This window comes from Pelmatolapia mariae, linkage group LG7 (genome assembly GCF_036321145.2).
Source record: "Pelmatolapia mariae isolate MD_Pm_ZW linkage group LG7, Pm_UMD_F_2, whole genome shotgun sequence".
In the NCBI taxonomy this organism is placed as follows: Eukaryota; Metazoa; Chordata; class Actinopteri; order Cichliformes; family Cichlidae; genus Pelmatolapia; species Pelmatolapia mariae.
The window spans coordinates 33,142,097-33,156,627 of NC_086233.1; the positions used below are offsets into that span (position 1 = coordinate 33,142,097).

The following is a 14,531-nucleotide window of genomic DNA, read 5'->3' on the forward strand; positions in this document are numbered from 1 at the left end:
ATAAATTATATTATCATTTAAAAACTGCATATATTATTAATTTAGTTGGCCTTGTCTAACATTAAAATTTGCTTGATTTGAAACGTGTAGCAAATATGCAAAAGAAAAATAAGAAATTGTGAAAAGAGGAAATCCTGTTTCACTGCACTGTATTTTGTTTCCAGTTTGTGTCACTACAGGAATGCTTAAATGGGATCAAAGAATGCTATAAGAGTTGCAATGAGTGTGCAAACCTTTTGTTTTATGTGTTTATTTGGCATTTTAAGTCTGTATTTAAAAGTAGCAATAGTGAGATAAGAAACAACACATGTATGCGAACCAGTTAATCAATTTTTGGACCGAGCCTGAAATGTGAGAGATATGAAAGATGAGATAAACCCATTAGGTTTAGGCACTGAAAATCATGACTGAAAATGATGTTTAGGTTTGTGCTGAGGAATAGACCAACTGATGGAATAACTTACAGACTTCTTCAATCACAAAGTTAGTTGTACTGCAAGAACATTATTATTGTCACTGAGAGCTGACTCGCATATTTATCACACAACAGCTAAAGTTTGCTTTTGGCCTTTGGGCAGAATTAACCCTAATTAGCTGCAGCTGAGAGCGAGGAGGAATACAAACATCTGATAATAGATTTGTTAGCTTTGGAGCTTTGGAGTGAACCAGACAGCAAATCTCCATTTTCTGCCAAAATAAGATCATCCTTTGAAATTGCAGCTCGGTAGACAGATTTAGATAAAACCAGGGGATGATACTGACCCAAAGTCCGTGCAGTGGCGATGTCACTGAAGGGGCCAGTTCCCATTTTATTCTGAGACAGGATACTGAACTGGTAGTCGGTGGAAGGAGACAGGCCTGTCACCTGCAGCCTAGTGCCAGAGGAGGGGGGCACAGGCACAGAGAACCAGTCCTGCTTCCCATCATCATCACTTGCTGAAATCTTTTTCACCCTGCAGAGGAGGCGAGACAGAGAGAAAAGGAGTGAGAACAAAAGAGGAGCAGGGAATTCTGGGAGTCTGATTTTATGAAACATGACAGAAAAGTAGGTTTCATTAAACATTCATATTCGTCATCAGCTCCAGAATGTGTGGCAGAGACGGCACTGATGTATCCTGTGCTATTGCATAGAGAGCTTGCAACTCCAATTATAGTGATTTTCATGTTTCTACCAGAGCTGAGGTTCTACACGTCTTTTCTCTACAGAGAAAATTACCTGACCCTAAGGCTAAAAAATACCCTATTCACCTATTCAAAAACAGCAGAAGAAATATTAATACCAGTCTCAGAAAAGCAGTTGGGTTTTGTTGAAGATGATGACTTGGACTCCAGTAAAGTGGCATCAGTGCTACTGGTAACATTAACATGGTTATGCTGACTTTCTCTTTTGATATTCAAGTGTACAAAGAACTCAGCACAGATACCTTATTTTACTGTGTTCTGCAATAAGCTAAACACTTTTATTAGGCAAATTACAAGAGCAGAGACTTGTTTCATTTTCAAGAGGAATAAAAAGCTGCCCAAAGAGCTATAACATATGCATGATTTTTAAAATTTCTTCTGCTGGACGCGACAAAGTGCAACAAGAACATGTTTTTTTTTTTTAATCATTTGTGGACATAACTGAAATGTATGGTGATTAAAGTTACCATACGTTTAAATAGGTATAACTTTCACATTATACCCAAATATCCTTATATGCTGAACTTCTTAAAGTAAGACGATCATCCTCTTGCTTTTCTCACTGTAGTGTTTTCATTTAACCTGTGGTCACGGCAACACATGCTGTGACCACAGGCTGTCAAAGGAAGCTGCAGCCAAGACTCGGGAGGTTGTTTATCCTTGATGGCTGATCTATTTTTGTATTTTTGAAGTCGTTTAGATTTATTTACGTGCTCCTTACTGTAGCACTGACCCAGTTCCCTCTCAAGGATTAAGACAGCTCATCTCATGTTCATCTGATGTAGCACTCTCAGGTTACAGTGTGGTCTTTGAAGAACTTTTGTGTATCTCTTTACTAGTATTCACTGACATAAAAAATACATGGTGATCTAAATATAGTTTATTATTTATTTCTTGAAATTTATTAGAAAATATACACTTTGTGTTCATGCTAAACTTTTTTTTTAACAGTGCGCACATAATTCTGGTTGTTTTTGACCAAGTTCCACCAATTTAAGGTTCCTTTTATTCTCTCCATCACACCACAAGCATATCTAAAACAAAATCCATTCATCTATGATTCATCAGAACAAAAGTGCTGATTCACAGGAAAAGAAAGTAGGCAGATTATCCTCTCTTTTGTCAGTAACCTTGTATTGTAGCTAGCATGGCCACTGCATTATAAAGTTATGCTCTGTAGCAGTGTTTTTTTTATTGAAGCTGCCAACAAGTGATAACAGATAAATGAACTCCTCATTCGGGAGATCAATAGAGTGATACCACTGCTGTCGATGGCTGCCATGGTTACTGCCCGAAAAGAAAGTGGGTGGCTTTACACCCACCAAACTGAAAATGTCTGTGCTGATCCTCCATCAAAGCCTGCCTCCCAGGATATGTTGGCCTGCTTCACCCCTGGAGACACGGACAGAGAGGTAGCCGCATGGGGACTGGTTCCTGTAATGGAGGGAATGGAGAGGTGTTGATGGAAATCGGCCAGCACTTCAACTACCTGGAGTTTAGAGGCCATCTCTCTCTGTACCACATTTATCCATCGGAGGCGGAGTGGAGGCACAGGCATCTGGCCTGTGCTGGGTGTAATAAAGGTTTACACAGGTATACAGAAAATAATTTGGGAAAGTAAAAACTAAAAATGTGCACAGCTCATGTAATCACTGTGTGGTTATGGTATTGTTAGACAGGACTCACCCAGAACAAATACGTGTGTACTGGTCTTTACTGAGGCTACACGATTAGAAGCGCTGCACTCCCACACCCCCTGGTGGTCCTTGGTCAGAGGCTGCAGCAGCAAAGAACCATCCGGTTCTACGGAGTAGGAAACGCTACGAGCCAGGCCGACCTATCAAAAACACCAAAACCATTCACACGTGAAGGAAAACTCTCTGCGTTGGTATAATCAGATTTACATATAGCATGAATGAAACATCTTATAACTTTCACAAATAGCTGGGACATATTAGGACAAACAAATTACAAATCAAACACAAGTCAAGGAATTAATTTAACTTATGCACTTCATAGGCAATTTAATATGCATTGCTGACCAGACATATTGGGACATATATTTGTTGATAAGCTTATTGATTGATTGATTGATTGATTGATTGATTGATTGATTGATTGTTTGGGCTCCACTGAAAAATTGAATGTAGTCCTCTAGGCTTGAAAAGCTAATGCAGAACTGCCTTAAACCTGCAATTCTTCTAATAGCCACTGGGGGCCCTGTTTGTGAAAAGAGGTCTGATTGTACACCAATGACTGTAGAAACATCACATGATTAATTTATGATACTGTTGTTGTGTCCATTGAAGAGGTATTGTGGAGAGCCTTCAAACCCTGCAAACATGTTGCACCCCAACTCAACATAGACAATGCTGTGCATGCTGATTGTTTGATAAGTGGGCTAGAATAGGAAACAGAGCCACAACAGAGACCAGGAATGGAACAAAGGTCCAATTCACAGTGTCTGGTTTTCAAAAATTATGGCAGTAGCCAAAATGGTTAAGTGAAAACTTCAAATATCTGCTGGGTGAGTGTACTAAGGTTATACCCACGTTATATACAGTCTACTGTCTATACTCCAAGTGACTGGATTTGAGATGTAATGACAAAGGAGGTTAAACAGAAGATTTCTGCTAAATTTGAGTCGTAAAGTTTACAGCATGCATAGCAATTTTGTTATACAACCAGTCCGATTTTTGTCCTTATTTCTGTGAGTGTGGATATAAAGTCCTTTTTTTAATTGAAGAAGTAGGCAATTTCATAATAAAAAGTGATGATAAAGTTGCTCTTTCAACTGCTGACTGGTCTCAATCTCTCGCAAGGAGAGACACTGATGCGCTGATTTTGCTTCTGGCTGCACTCATCATCATTTGGTCTAGTTACTTCTTAGACTAGTCAAATGGCAGCAAGAGCATCTCTTATTTCTGTAATGCGACTTATTTTCAAGTGAACTGGAAAATCTGCGTAGGATATTATTATACAGGAGATGAGCTCAAATCCTTTAGATAACTAAGGAGATGGCCTGTTAAGTGCCTACAGCACAACACACCATAGAGCTGTACAGGACTGTTTGCATTCATCCACACCTCCTTTATCCATGTTCTTAGATGAGGAGGAGGAGGATCAACTAGAAATGAATAAATTAGACCTCTGTCCTTTGGAAGCCTAAACAAAATTTTTGCCAACTGCAATCAAAACACACGCCTCCTACATGATACAGCTCCACCAGCTACTACTACCCACAAGCTAAGGTCAAGTGCAGATTTATACGATGGGAGGGGTTAGGCAGTCACCCCTCAACGTGTTTTACTGGATACATTTATGTATACATCCCTAAGTGCAAGATGAGTCATCATGAGTCAAATGGATGCAGGGTGGAAGAGTGAAAAATATTGTCTTTACTCATTTAGAAAAGTACATCAGGAAAACAATAACTGGAAATGTATCTGTTTATATACACCCAGACTGCATCATATGTACTCTATGTCCTGTGCAAGCACTGACTCATGTGTCTGATTCTGATTTCCGAGTAAACAATATAAATTGAAGATCCGTGTAAGCATTTGCACTGACATGAATAAAACAGGACAGCTCGCTTTTTAAATAAACCACAGTGGGTAATTTACCTTGCTCCAGGTCACTTTAATTGTTGGGTCCACATTTCCTTGACAGGGGATAAGCAGGGTTCTACCAGCCTCCACTTTATACTGTTTCTCTGGAGTGATGCTGAATGAAGGAGGGTCCTGCGAATTGCCAAAACAATATAGCTGAATTAAGGAGACCGCAGCAATCCCAACAATGGATTTTAAGACTGGATTACTGCCGCTTTGGACAAGATTATCTTAATAACAAAAGGATTAGCCACACAATTAACTCCCCAATAGTGCCACCATTGTAGTTACTCTGAGTTGACTTCTATTAATGTCAGAGGGCTCACGTCAGAGTAAAAAGGTCAATAAAATGTCATTTCTCTTAAAGTTTTTAATTCGCTGTGACAGATGCAGTTGTGGCTAATTAAAATTATCTCACATTACTGCAATTGACAGCTCAGTCATAAGAACAGGACAGATTCGGAGGCAGATTCGATGAGCTTTTAGGTCACATCTAAACCACAAAGGCGGTATTTGTGGTGCGTGAAATGTAATCTGTCTTGTGTACATCATTACAGTGGCTTCATGTGATACACAGCATCCCTGTGGTGAGAGACCCAGGTGGCCTGGACTGCACACTAACCTGTAGAATTACACTAGTTGGTCCAGATGTGCCCATAGTGCCATAGCTGTTGTACGGAGTACACCTGTACACGCCCGCTGCATCATCGTTGACAGTCGCCATGAACAAAGAACCATCTGGTGCTAAGGTCCATCCTGGATACTGAGAGAAATGCACAATTTTTATACACCTCTCACAGTAAGAGATTAAAAGGAACTAGCACACACAATTTTGAATAATACATGAAGTAAATGTAAAAAACATATTTTAAACAGGAAGTAGGCAGAATGCTCAAAGAGCTAAATGGCAGGAAATCTGTAACCAAGCAAGCAAAATATGCGCTTTTCAGATATGTATGAATGATTTACTGTAAAGTAAGTAAAGTTTTTGATATTTGTAGTCCCTGCTACACAAATTGCATCCAAATGGCAGAGTTTTTGCAAGAAGAGATTTACAATAAATGTGAAAAGATAGGGTGATGGTCAGTTTGTCTGATTAGAAAAGATTATTTCTTTTTTTTATTTTTCTCTGTGAGGTCAGTCAAAACACACATAACAGAAATGGTCTGCAAAGCTTTCAAGCATTTGCTTTTAAAATGGTAAATTTTCAGTCATTTTTGTTCCATTAAGTCACAGTTGGAAGGCTTGTGTTTAGCTTTGACTGTGCAAAAGGTTGCCACTCAGTCTAATGAAGTCAAAATTGCTATCATGCCCCCCTCCCAGAATGAGGCAGTAAGAAAGTATTACTGTGGGTATGAGAGCTTGTGACGTCCATGGTAGAATTGGAATAATTGGCAGAATAACAGCCTGACTCTAGCGCCTGTGTCCCACACTGCAGGAATCTATCGCATTTCCTGTGGTGCATCTCATCTGCTGACATGTCCACAGATCAGACATAAAGCACTGAGGAGGGGGTCAGCTCAATGTGTGAAGATGAGGGGAAAAAGGAAGTGGGTGGCTCTTTTGCACACAAAACTAAGGGAATTATTTAATTTTAAAAGCTGCTTCCCAAGGTCCTACATTGTAAAATAAATATATTATATATATATATATATATATATATATATATATATATATATATATAGAGAGAGAGAGAGAGAGAGAGAGAGAGAGAGAGAGAGAGAGAGAGAGAGAGAGAGATAGATAGATAGATAGATAGATAGATATGTGCAACTATGATTTTTTTAAAGAAAGGACAAAGGTTTAGAAAAAAATGCTACTCCCCTCGACCATCTATAATGGTTCCTACACCCATTTATCCAATGAGATGAGATGAGCAGTAGATTGAAGTGAAAGTAGAAAAAAATAGAAAAAGATGGGAGTACATGGGGCAGTAAGGAATGCCTTAAGGATGGCTTTCAAAGCTTTTAAGACTGAAAAAATTATGCCACTCTATTAAAATGTATGTAATTGAATGGCCTTAGACCTAAGAAACAGAACATATTTTGATGAGTCAGCACAGGAAATGTGATTTTATAATGTTTAAATAACTACATAAATAGTAAATAAATATAGTAAATGCTCACAGCTATCGATTCATAAAGTGTTCACAGCAGTGTTGGACAAATTGTGCATTCTGTACTAATAGAAAACAGCCAGTGATTCCTTGTGAGTATCACAAATCAATAGTCTAGTATTGGGTGAACAGAACAGGGGATAGCATTTTTTAAGGACACAGCAAAGGATGATTATTAAGGAAAATGTGCGGTTATGTGGAAATTATTATTCTTATTACCAAATACAGGTCAACTGCTTCTCCGTCCTTCATCCAATCCACACGGAGCAGCGGGGGCTGAGCTATCACTGGGCAGGAAACCACACCATCCATACCTGTGGGGAGGTATGTTTCCTGGGGCATTTTTAGTGCCTGGGCAGGGTCTGTGAACAGTTAAATAAAACATTATTTATTTTTGTATTAGTTAAGCATTCAAATACTTAACTGTGTCAACACAGAGGAAAACTGCACATACCACTGCAGAGGAAAAGTGTTTGAAAAACAATTGTTTTGTTGTATTGCATTTTCTGCAAGTCTGTGTATTCAGTATAAGAAGTTGCAGACTGTTATTTGCAGTTGACTGAGTGCCTGACAGAATAATATATTTCACAGGCAAGAGCAAAATGTTAATAGGGAACTGTTTACAAAACCTTAAAGAAGCCTCACCAATAAAAAATACAAGAAGTGGAAAAAACAAGACAAAAATTGGGGTTTCAAGGGAATGTATGGTCTAGTTTTCTACATCAGTTCTAGAAACTGTGCATTTTTTCATTACAGTTTAGTTCAGAACCAATTCTACTGCTGACAGCAGTGCAATAAAACACCATATTTAATGTCTCTGTAATCTTATTTTCATCTTTTTGATTTAATTTATATAGATTTCCTTAATAAACACTAGTTATCAGTCTCATCCAGGAACTTTGTTATTTCCACTGTACCTCTGCTGAAAGAAGGTGCAGATATCCTTTGCCTCTTGGCATTAAAGTTTTCAGTTGCTTTCACTTTCCTACTGTCTTTTATATTTTTTATTTCTGAGATCACTGTTTCAATATATAAAATATGACTGAGGCTTTCCTAGTGGTAATTAAACTAATCAGGACACGTTTTTTTATGACTTAGTGCTTAAAATGAAGCTTAAAATATTGTTTGTGACTGTCCATCACAGTGTTTGTCTACCTTACTACAATGTTTCTAAAGTGAAGACTGCTACTCCACATGAAGGGAATACATGGGACATATGAAAGAAAGCTCAGACTAATTGACCCTTTGTCATCAGCAACCCACAGTAAGCAAAACATGTCAGATATGTAGTAAATCCTAATTGGTATTGGCAGATAAATGCATCATATATGTACTCACACTAATCATGTTATGGTTTCCTAAATATTCTATTCTCCAGTTTAGTTATAATTTTGTTTTTATCTTTGTCAGGACCATGGACTAAACATCTCTTGTCCCTGGGCAAGTAAAACATAATTTCGATACATATTTGTATTTTAAAGCCTATCAAAGATACTAGATAAAAATAGAAATATGTTTTCAAAAATACATACATCATCTCCACTCCAGAAATATAACAGAAATATACACACTGTAAAACCTCTATATGTACATGTACCCATCATTCAATAAGGAGACCACCCTTTAAATATATAAACAATATAAAATATATGAAACGGCTGGTTTCTTAGAATCCACTTTCTTTTTTGCCTCTAAAGAAAAAAGAATAATCTAGACATTTTCAAGCCATAGGGGAGCTTGGTACTTGCCTTAATGGACTTAGATGAAAAGGAGGATTGTGCAAAGGCTGAGTTTCTTTACTCTATATTCACACAGCACAGTTGATCCTAAAGCTTTGGTTATCTGTGCTGAGGAAAGTTGTTCAGAAGTTATCAGTGCTGAAAGTGCAGCATAGTGAACTAAAACAAGATGAACAAGTCAAAGTTTATTTTTACTGTGATGCAAATGGACTCTGTTTCTTTCTGGATGACCAAGCTACTCAACGCCTGACTTACATACAGGTGTGTCAGCTTCCCCTACTATGTGTGTTAGCCTCCTGCCATCTGTGATACCAACACTTGATCGATTTCTGTCAGCACCATCCACTGAAACACTATCTAATGTGTCATGCTCAGACCCCATAGAAGTACATCTTTGATAATATTTCTTGCATCTTTGTGTGTTTTAATGGTTTGAGGGTTACTGGGAATGACTAGATTATTCTAGGTGACCAAGGTTTTAAAATCCAGAAATGTTACATAGGCAGTCCATCTATGTGGACTCTTACCTTGCTATTGAAGTTGTTTCTAAAAATAATTAATGCCAAATTACTGCCAAATTTCACAAGTTTTCAAGCAAATTTAGGCCCTCAAAAGGGCAAATAATTTGTTGAAATAATATTAAACTGAGCAGATACAATGGGGCCTTTACACTGTGAGTGCTCAGGCCTTAATGATAATAATATTCATAATAATAGAGGCAATAATGAAAAGAAATGAAATTTGAAGGAAATTACAAATAGTCTTTTAAGGACTCATAGTGGCTCTGTGATTGGATGAAAACTGGACAACCTTTATGCTGTACTGCAGAGGTTACTAAGCAAACATTGAAGCGCTTTCTCTAACAGACTGATTCAGCTCCACTGCCACAAGGACAGACATGGAAAATTGTTTCATACTTGATACAATATCTCTATAATGCAACACATCTGTCTAGCAGACAGTCGTCTGTACCCTGATGTTTAACAGTTAATTTCAGCTTACTTAAAACAGACGCTTGTGAGCCAATTAATGCTTTATTGTTAATTGCTTTACTACTTTTGTAGCCATTTGAAATGTTGTTTCTGCTGGTGTTACTGAAATATTGTACTTGCTATATGGTACATTAATTAGTGTATGTTTAACTTATTTAAGATGTTGTGTGTTGTAGTTTAAAAAGAACTGACCAATCTGGGAAAAATGAAGTACACAGTAAATATTTCTTCTTATGACATCTTATTATATATTAGCCACAGACCACACACAAACGTACGCATCACTGTGAGGATGGCAGAGGCAGTTGGCGGCATGAGCAGGCCATTGGTTGGCACACAGGTGTAGTTGCCAGAGTCCTCTGGGATGAGCCTGGAGATAAGTAGAGTCCCATCTACCATGATCTTCACTCGTGACTTTAGAGACCTTGAGAAAAACATCAGTATGAGAGCAAACCAGCTACTTTAGAATAAGTGAGAAATATTCTCTAGCACATTGTCAGAACATCAAAAGTGTAGGAGGTTTTTTTTTGTTATTATTAATATTGTTATTCACTGCTGTGTGCAGATGGAGGTTAAGGACATTTCATTTTATTTCAGTTAGAGTGAGAGGCAGCGTGCCCACTCATTTTATACATCCTTATATTTAAAGAGAAAGAAAAAAAGATAATTAAAAACAAACAAACAAACAAATCCATCTAACAGGCTCTGTGACTTTGGTGTTATGTTTAAGGGACCACCTTCAGCCACATTTACATTCATGTACTATAAAAAACTTGGATATTTCTTAGCACCACTGTTTTCCTCTTGCATTTAAGAAAAATAGCCAGTGCCACTGAATATTTTAGTTGTTTCAGTTTCATGTTAACAGAGAATCAATCGAAAAATGTGATATGGGTCACTCTCAGTGACCACAAAGATTTATCGCCAATGCTGAAGGCCTATAGAGCTTTTCAGGCTCTTTTAACTCAATTATGAGGTTTTACGGCACATTTACTGTATCAGTCAGTCGCAGCAGCGGCCAGCTTCTTTAGCAAACAAATCCCTATCAAACCCTCGGTATGTTACCTGCCTCAGGAACAAACGGCAGACACACAGAGGACAACCTGCAGAATAAAACTGGAGATGGTAAGAAGTTGTTTTTTACCATCTTACAGGACAAAATAAAACAAGAGGTCAAAGGTTTATTGGACGTACTTTTCTTTATCGTCAGTTTTATTTAGCAGCACTAGTGGCATGAGTGTGTTGTTTTGTCATGTCAAAACTAAAATATGTCATCAACTATGGAATGACTTTCTATGGAAAATAGACATATAGAGAATGTAGCCACATATTTACATTTCCTTATATTCTTTTTTTCCCCAGGTTAAAAGTGTCAACTTTAGTTTATCCAGTACATTATAATAAAATACCTGTAATCACCTAATAAATTACCATTTGCTTCAGCTCTACTTTTTTAAGCAGTAATTAGCAACTAATTGCAAGCTAACATGCTGAACTAATAAGGTAAGGATAATACCTGCAACAGCATGTTGGCATTATTGGTGTAGACACAAAGCCATGCATGTGTTAGGGTATAGCACAAAAGTGCTACTGTGCCCAAGGCTTCAGAACTAAACTACCTTCTCACTTTTTGTATCATATTTCGCTAGCATGGGTATAATTTTTCAGGGAGTTACTGATTCCCCTTGTGGTAAAAATAAATAAATAAATAAATAAAGTGAAAAAAACAAAAAAAACAAAAGGTTTTCCTAAGGTGATTTACTTATGATAAATGATAGATGTACAGGGCTCAGTCAAAAAAATAAATTGTTTGCTTTTTTTTTGTTTGTTTTTTCATACATGGAATAATTAGCATTTTTAATTAGCAGTTTCTTTTCTAATAACTCAGCAAAAACATTTAATATTCATGTTACTCTTGCTATCTGAAGCTAATACTGCCCTGTTTGGCATCAATAACTTGTAGGTATTTTTGCACAATTATCCACCAGGCTCTTGTAACATTTTCTACCACTCCGCCATGTAGATTTCAGTCAACTGTATTATGATAGAGGGCTTTTTTTCATGTACAGCCCATTTAAATCCTCCTACAACATTCCTGACTAGGCCTTTCCATAACTCTTCATCACTTCTCTTGCAGCCATTCTTTGGCTGATTTGCTAATTTGATGAGAATCATTATACCATCAAAGGGTACCCTTCAGGTTCAGTTTTAAACTATTTACTTACTAAATTCATAATATCTTACACAGCAAAGATAATAACTGCTCATAACTGGGACTCAGAGACTCCCCAGTCCACAGCAACCCCAAATCATGAGCACAAATGTCACAAATGTGACATGCTCATGTCACATTTGTGATGGTCACAGCATTTGTGACTTGACAAATAGACATTTGAGTTATCAGTCTGGAACACAGCAACCCAAAAAGCCAGGCATATAGAGTCTTTAGTTTTGGCCTAATGTTACTTTTAGGCAGCCAAGTCTTTTCCTTGCACATCTCATCTGCAGGTCAGCACATGTACTTTGAGACGAACAGTAGCAAGAGTTTCCTGTAGGTCCTGGACTAAACTCTAGGAGGTTCTTGGAGACTTCTTTTTCCATCAAACACTTTACTCTTGGGCTAAATTTGCTGGGGCAGCCATTCTTGTACAAAATCTTTTTAAGTCCCTTGCCAGACTCATAGGCACCCAAAACTTTTTTTCTGATTCCCTTACAGAGTTCTTTAGATCTTGACATGAGAGGACACACTTCAATAGCAAAGAAAACACCAGACTCTTGATGTCATACTTTTTAAATAAGACAGGTTCCAGCTCTCACTTCTAAAGAGTGTCCAGTCATTGGCACCCAATCTGGAACACCTGATCCGAAATTTATGGATCTGAAGGTGTTACAGCTACGACTTTACTTACTGTTTCCACATGAATGATTTTACTTTTTGTAATTAATGCTGTGAACATGAAATAATTAGTTTGAGAATAGTGTCTTTCTTACAGGTACAAAGGTCAAAATACATTGAAAATATGACAAATTCAAAGGGATGTGTTGATTTTATTTTTTATTTTTTTTGCCATGATTGCATCTTAAACCCAAACAACAGCATGAAATCTGAGTGTAAATGGAGAAATGAATATAGGAAATCTATTTTGGCACTGTCAAAGAGCACCTCACTATTTTTAACAAAGAAATGAAAAAAAGGCTTCTTTCCCAGCATTAGTCATAGATAATCAGAATAATCCTCATATGCTCTACTCAGCTGTTAACAGCAATATATATCAGGTCCAAAAAGCCTCTCTGAATCCCCCCCCCAAATCGAATCCCGGTTGAGTATTACCCGAGTATAATGAACAGTAATACCTGTGATAGAGAAATGCTCAAGGGGAGAAGTAATGCAAATTAAGCCCCCAACCTGCTCAACTGACCCTATCCCAGCCACTGTTTTTAAGAGACTGTTCAATTGTCTGGTGCATGATACGCTGGCAATCATGAACCATTCCCTGCTCACTCCATCTTCTCTCTGGCACAAAACAGAGCTTTTATGAAACCTCTCATACAGAAAAGCTCATTCGGTGCTTTACAGTTTTCAGGGCAATATCTTTTTTCTTCTTTTAAAGTGACATGACTGATGCTTCTGCAACATCAGAATTTCTTCTCTTTTTTATTTTTATTTTATTTCTGTATTTTTCTTTGTGTTTGGAGACTACAACATAATGTTATCTTTCATTGCCCTTTACGTAATTTGGGTGTAAAAAAAATAAGTTAAAAACCATGAGATAAATGAAGTATTTTGGCCTATTTATTGTCTTATAACATTGTGGTGAAACTGCACATTTACAAATCCGAGAGACACAAAATAGATGCTGTCTCCAGTATTTACAAACTAATAACTTTCTTCATCTAACACCTGCCAAGATACATTTCTGATTCCACTGATTCATTATCTATCAGCTAACTTTTAACTTCATACCTTTTGACCAGCTGATACTAGAAAGAGAATTGGAGACAGAACTGAGGTCAGTGCAGTGCAATATATGTTTTTTCCCTACTTTTAATCACTGTGCTCATTAATATTTAATGCCCCGTATATTTGCTGAATGAGCCAAGCCCAGTGCATATGAGGCATTAATTCATAAGAAAATACATACTGATTTAGAAAACTTCAATGTGATACAATGTTTTTTTTTCATATCAGCTAATGGGTGTTACCCTGTTGTCTACACCTGGACAAATATAGACAAGCCACACTAGTTAAGAAGAACTGCAGGTAAAATATGAAAACAGAGGCTCGTCTGTGACTTAAAATCCTTAGCACAAAATGTCAAGCCCCAAACAAGTAACCTCAGTGTGTGTGTGTGTGTGTGTTTCTTTTTTTTCCTTATTTAAATTTCACATCTGAAGTAGCAAAAAAAAAAAAAAAAAATCCACCTTCTATCATCTCAGGAATATTTCTGGTGTACAGCTCACCGTCTCTCCTAGGCATATACCGAAGGAATAAAGCATTCTTTCATCACTAGCAGACTTGATTACTGCAAAGCGCTTTCAATTCTGGGCCAGCAAAGAAACCTTTTAGTTGTGAGTTCTTTAACGTGGCCCTTAGATCACCACTGGACTGTAAAAACAGTTTGTGCAGTCAATGTTACCTCAGAGTGAAAAGAAATCACTCAGTGCTCATTTTCGTTAATTCAATTCTGTCTAGATGTTTTACTTGTATCTAGAAAACAACAAGTCAAGTCAGGTGCTTATATACTTATTCAACAGTATGCGGGGACATGTGTGATTGGTCCATGATGAATTCTGAAGCATGACAACAACTGCAAATGCATAGCCTGAAAGACTATCTCCAGCTAGAAAAGGTGCCCTGAAGTAACATGACAAATAAAAGCAATTCATGGTG

At 37.4% G+C, this 14,531-nt stretch overlaps 1 protein-coding gene across 1 annotated transcript in view; it reads right to left on the reverse strand.

The window, feature by feature from the left end:
- igsf9a (immunoglobulin superfamily, member 9a) overlaps positions 1–14,531 on the reverse strand; it is a 52,993-nt gene that overhangs the window by 7,865 nt on the left and 30,597 nt on the right. Inside the window, exons 8-14 of the mRNA XM_063480843.1 lie at positions 9,919–10,064; positions 7,129–7,271; positions 5,416–5,556; positions 4,809–4,925; positions 2,869–3,019; positions 2,505–2,616; positions 763–953 (exon numbers count right to left, since the gene is read on the reverse strand). Of these exons, the coding sequence (XP_063336913.1) occupies positions 763–953; positions 2,505–2,616; positions 2,869–3,019; positions 4,809–4,925; positions 5,416–5,556; positions 7,129–7,271; positions 9,919–10,064 (1,001 nt within the window). The remainder of the gene's footprint in view (positions 1–762; positions 954–2,504; positions 2,617–2,868; positions 3,020–4,808; positions 4,926–5,415; positions 5,557–7,128; positions 7,272–9,918; positions 10,065–14,531) is intronic.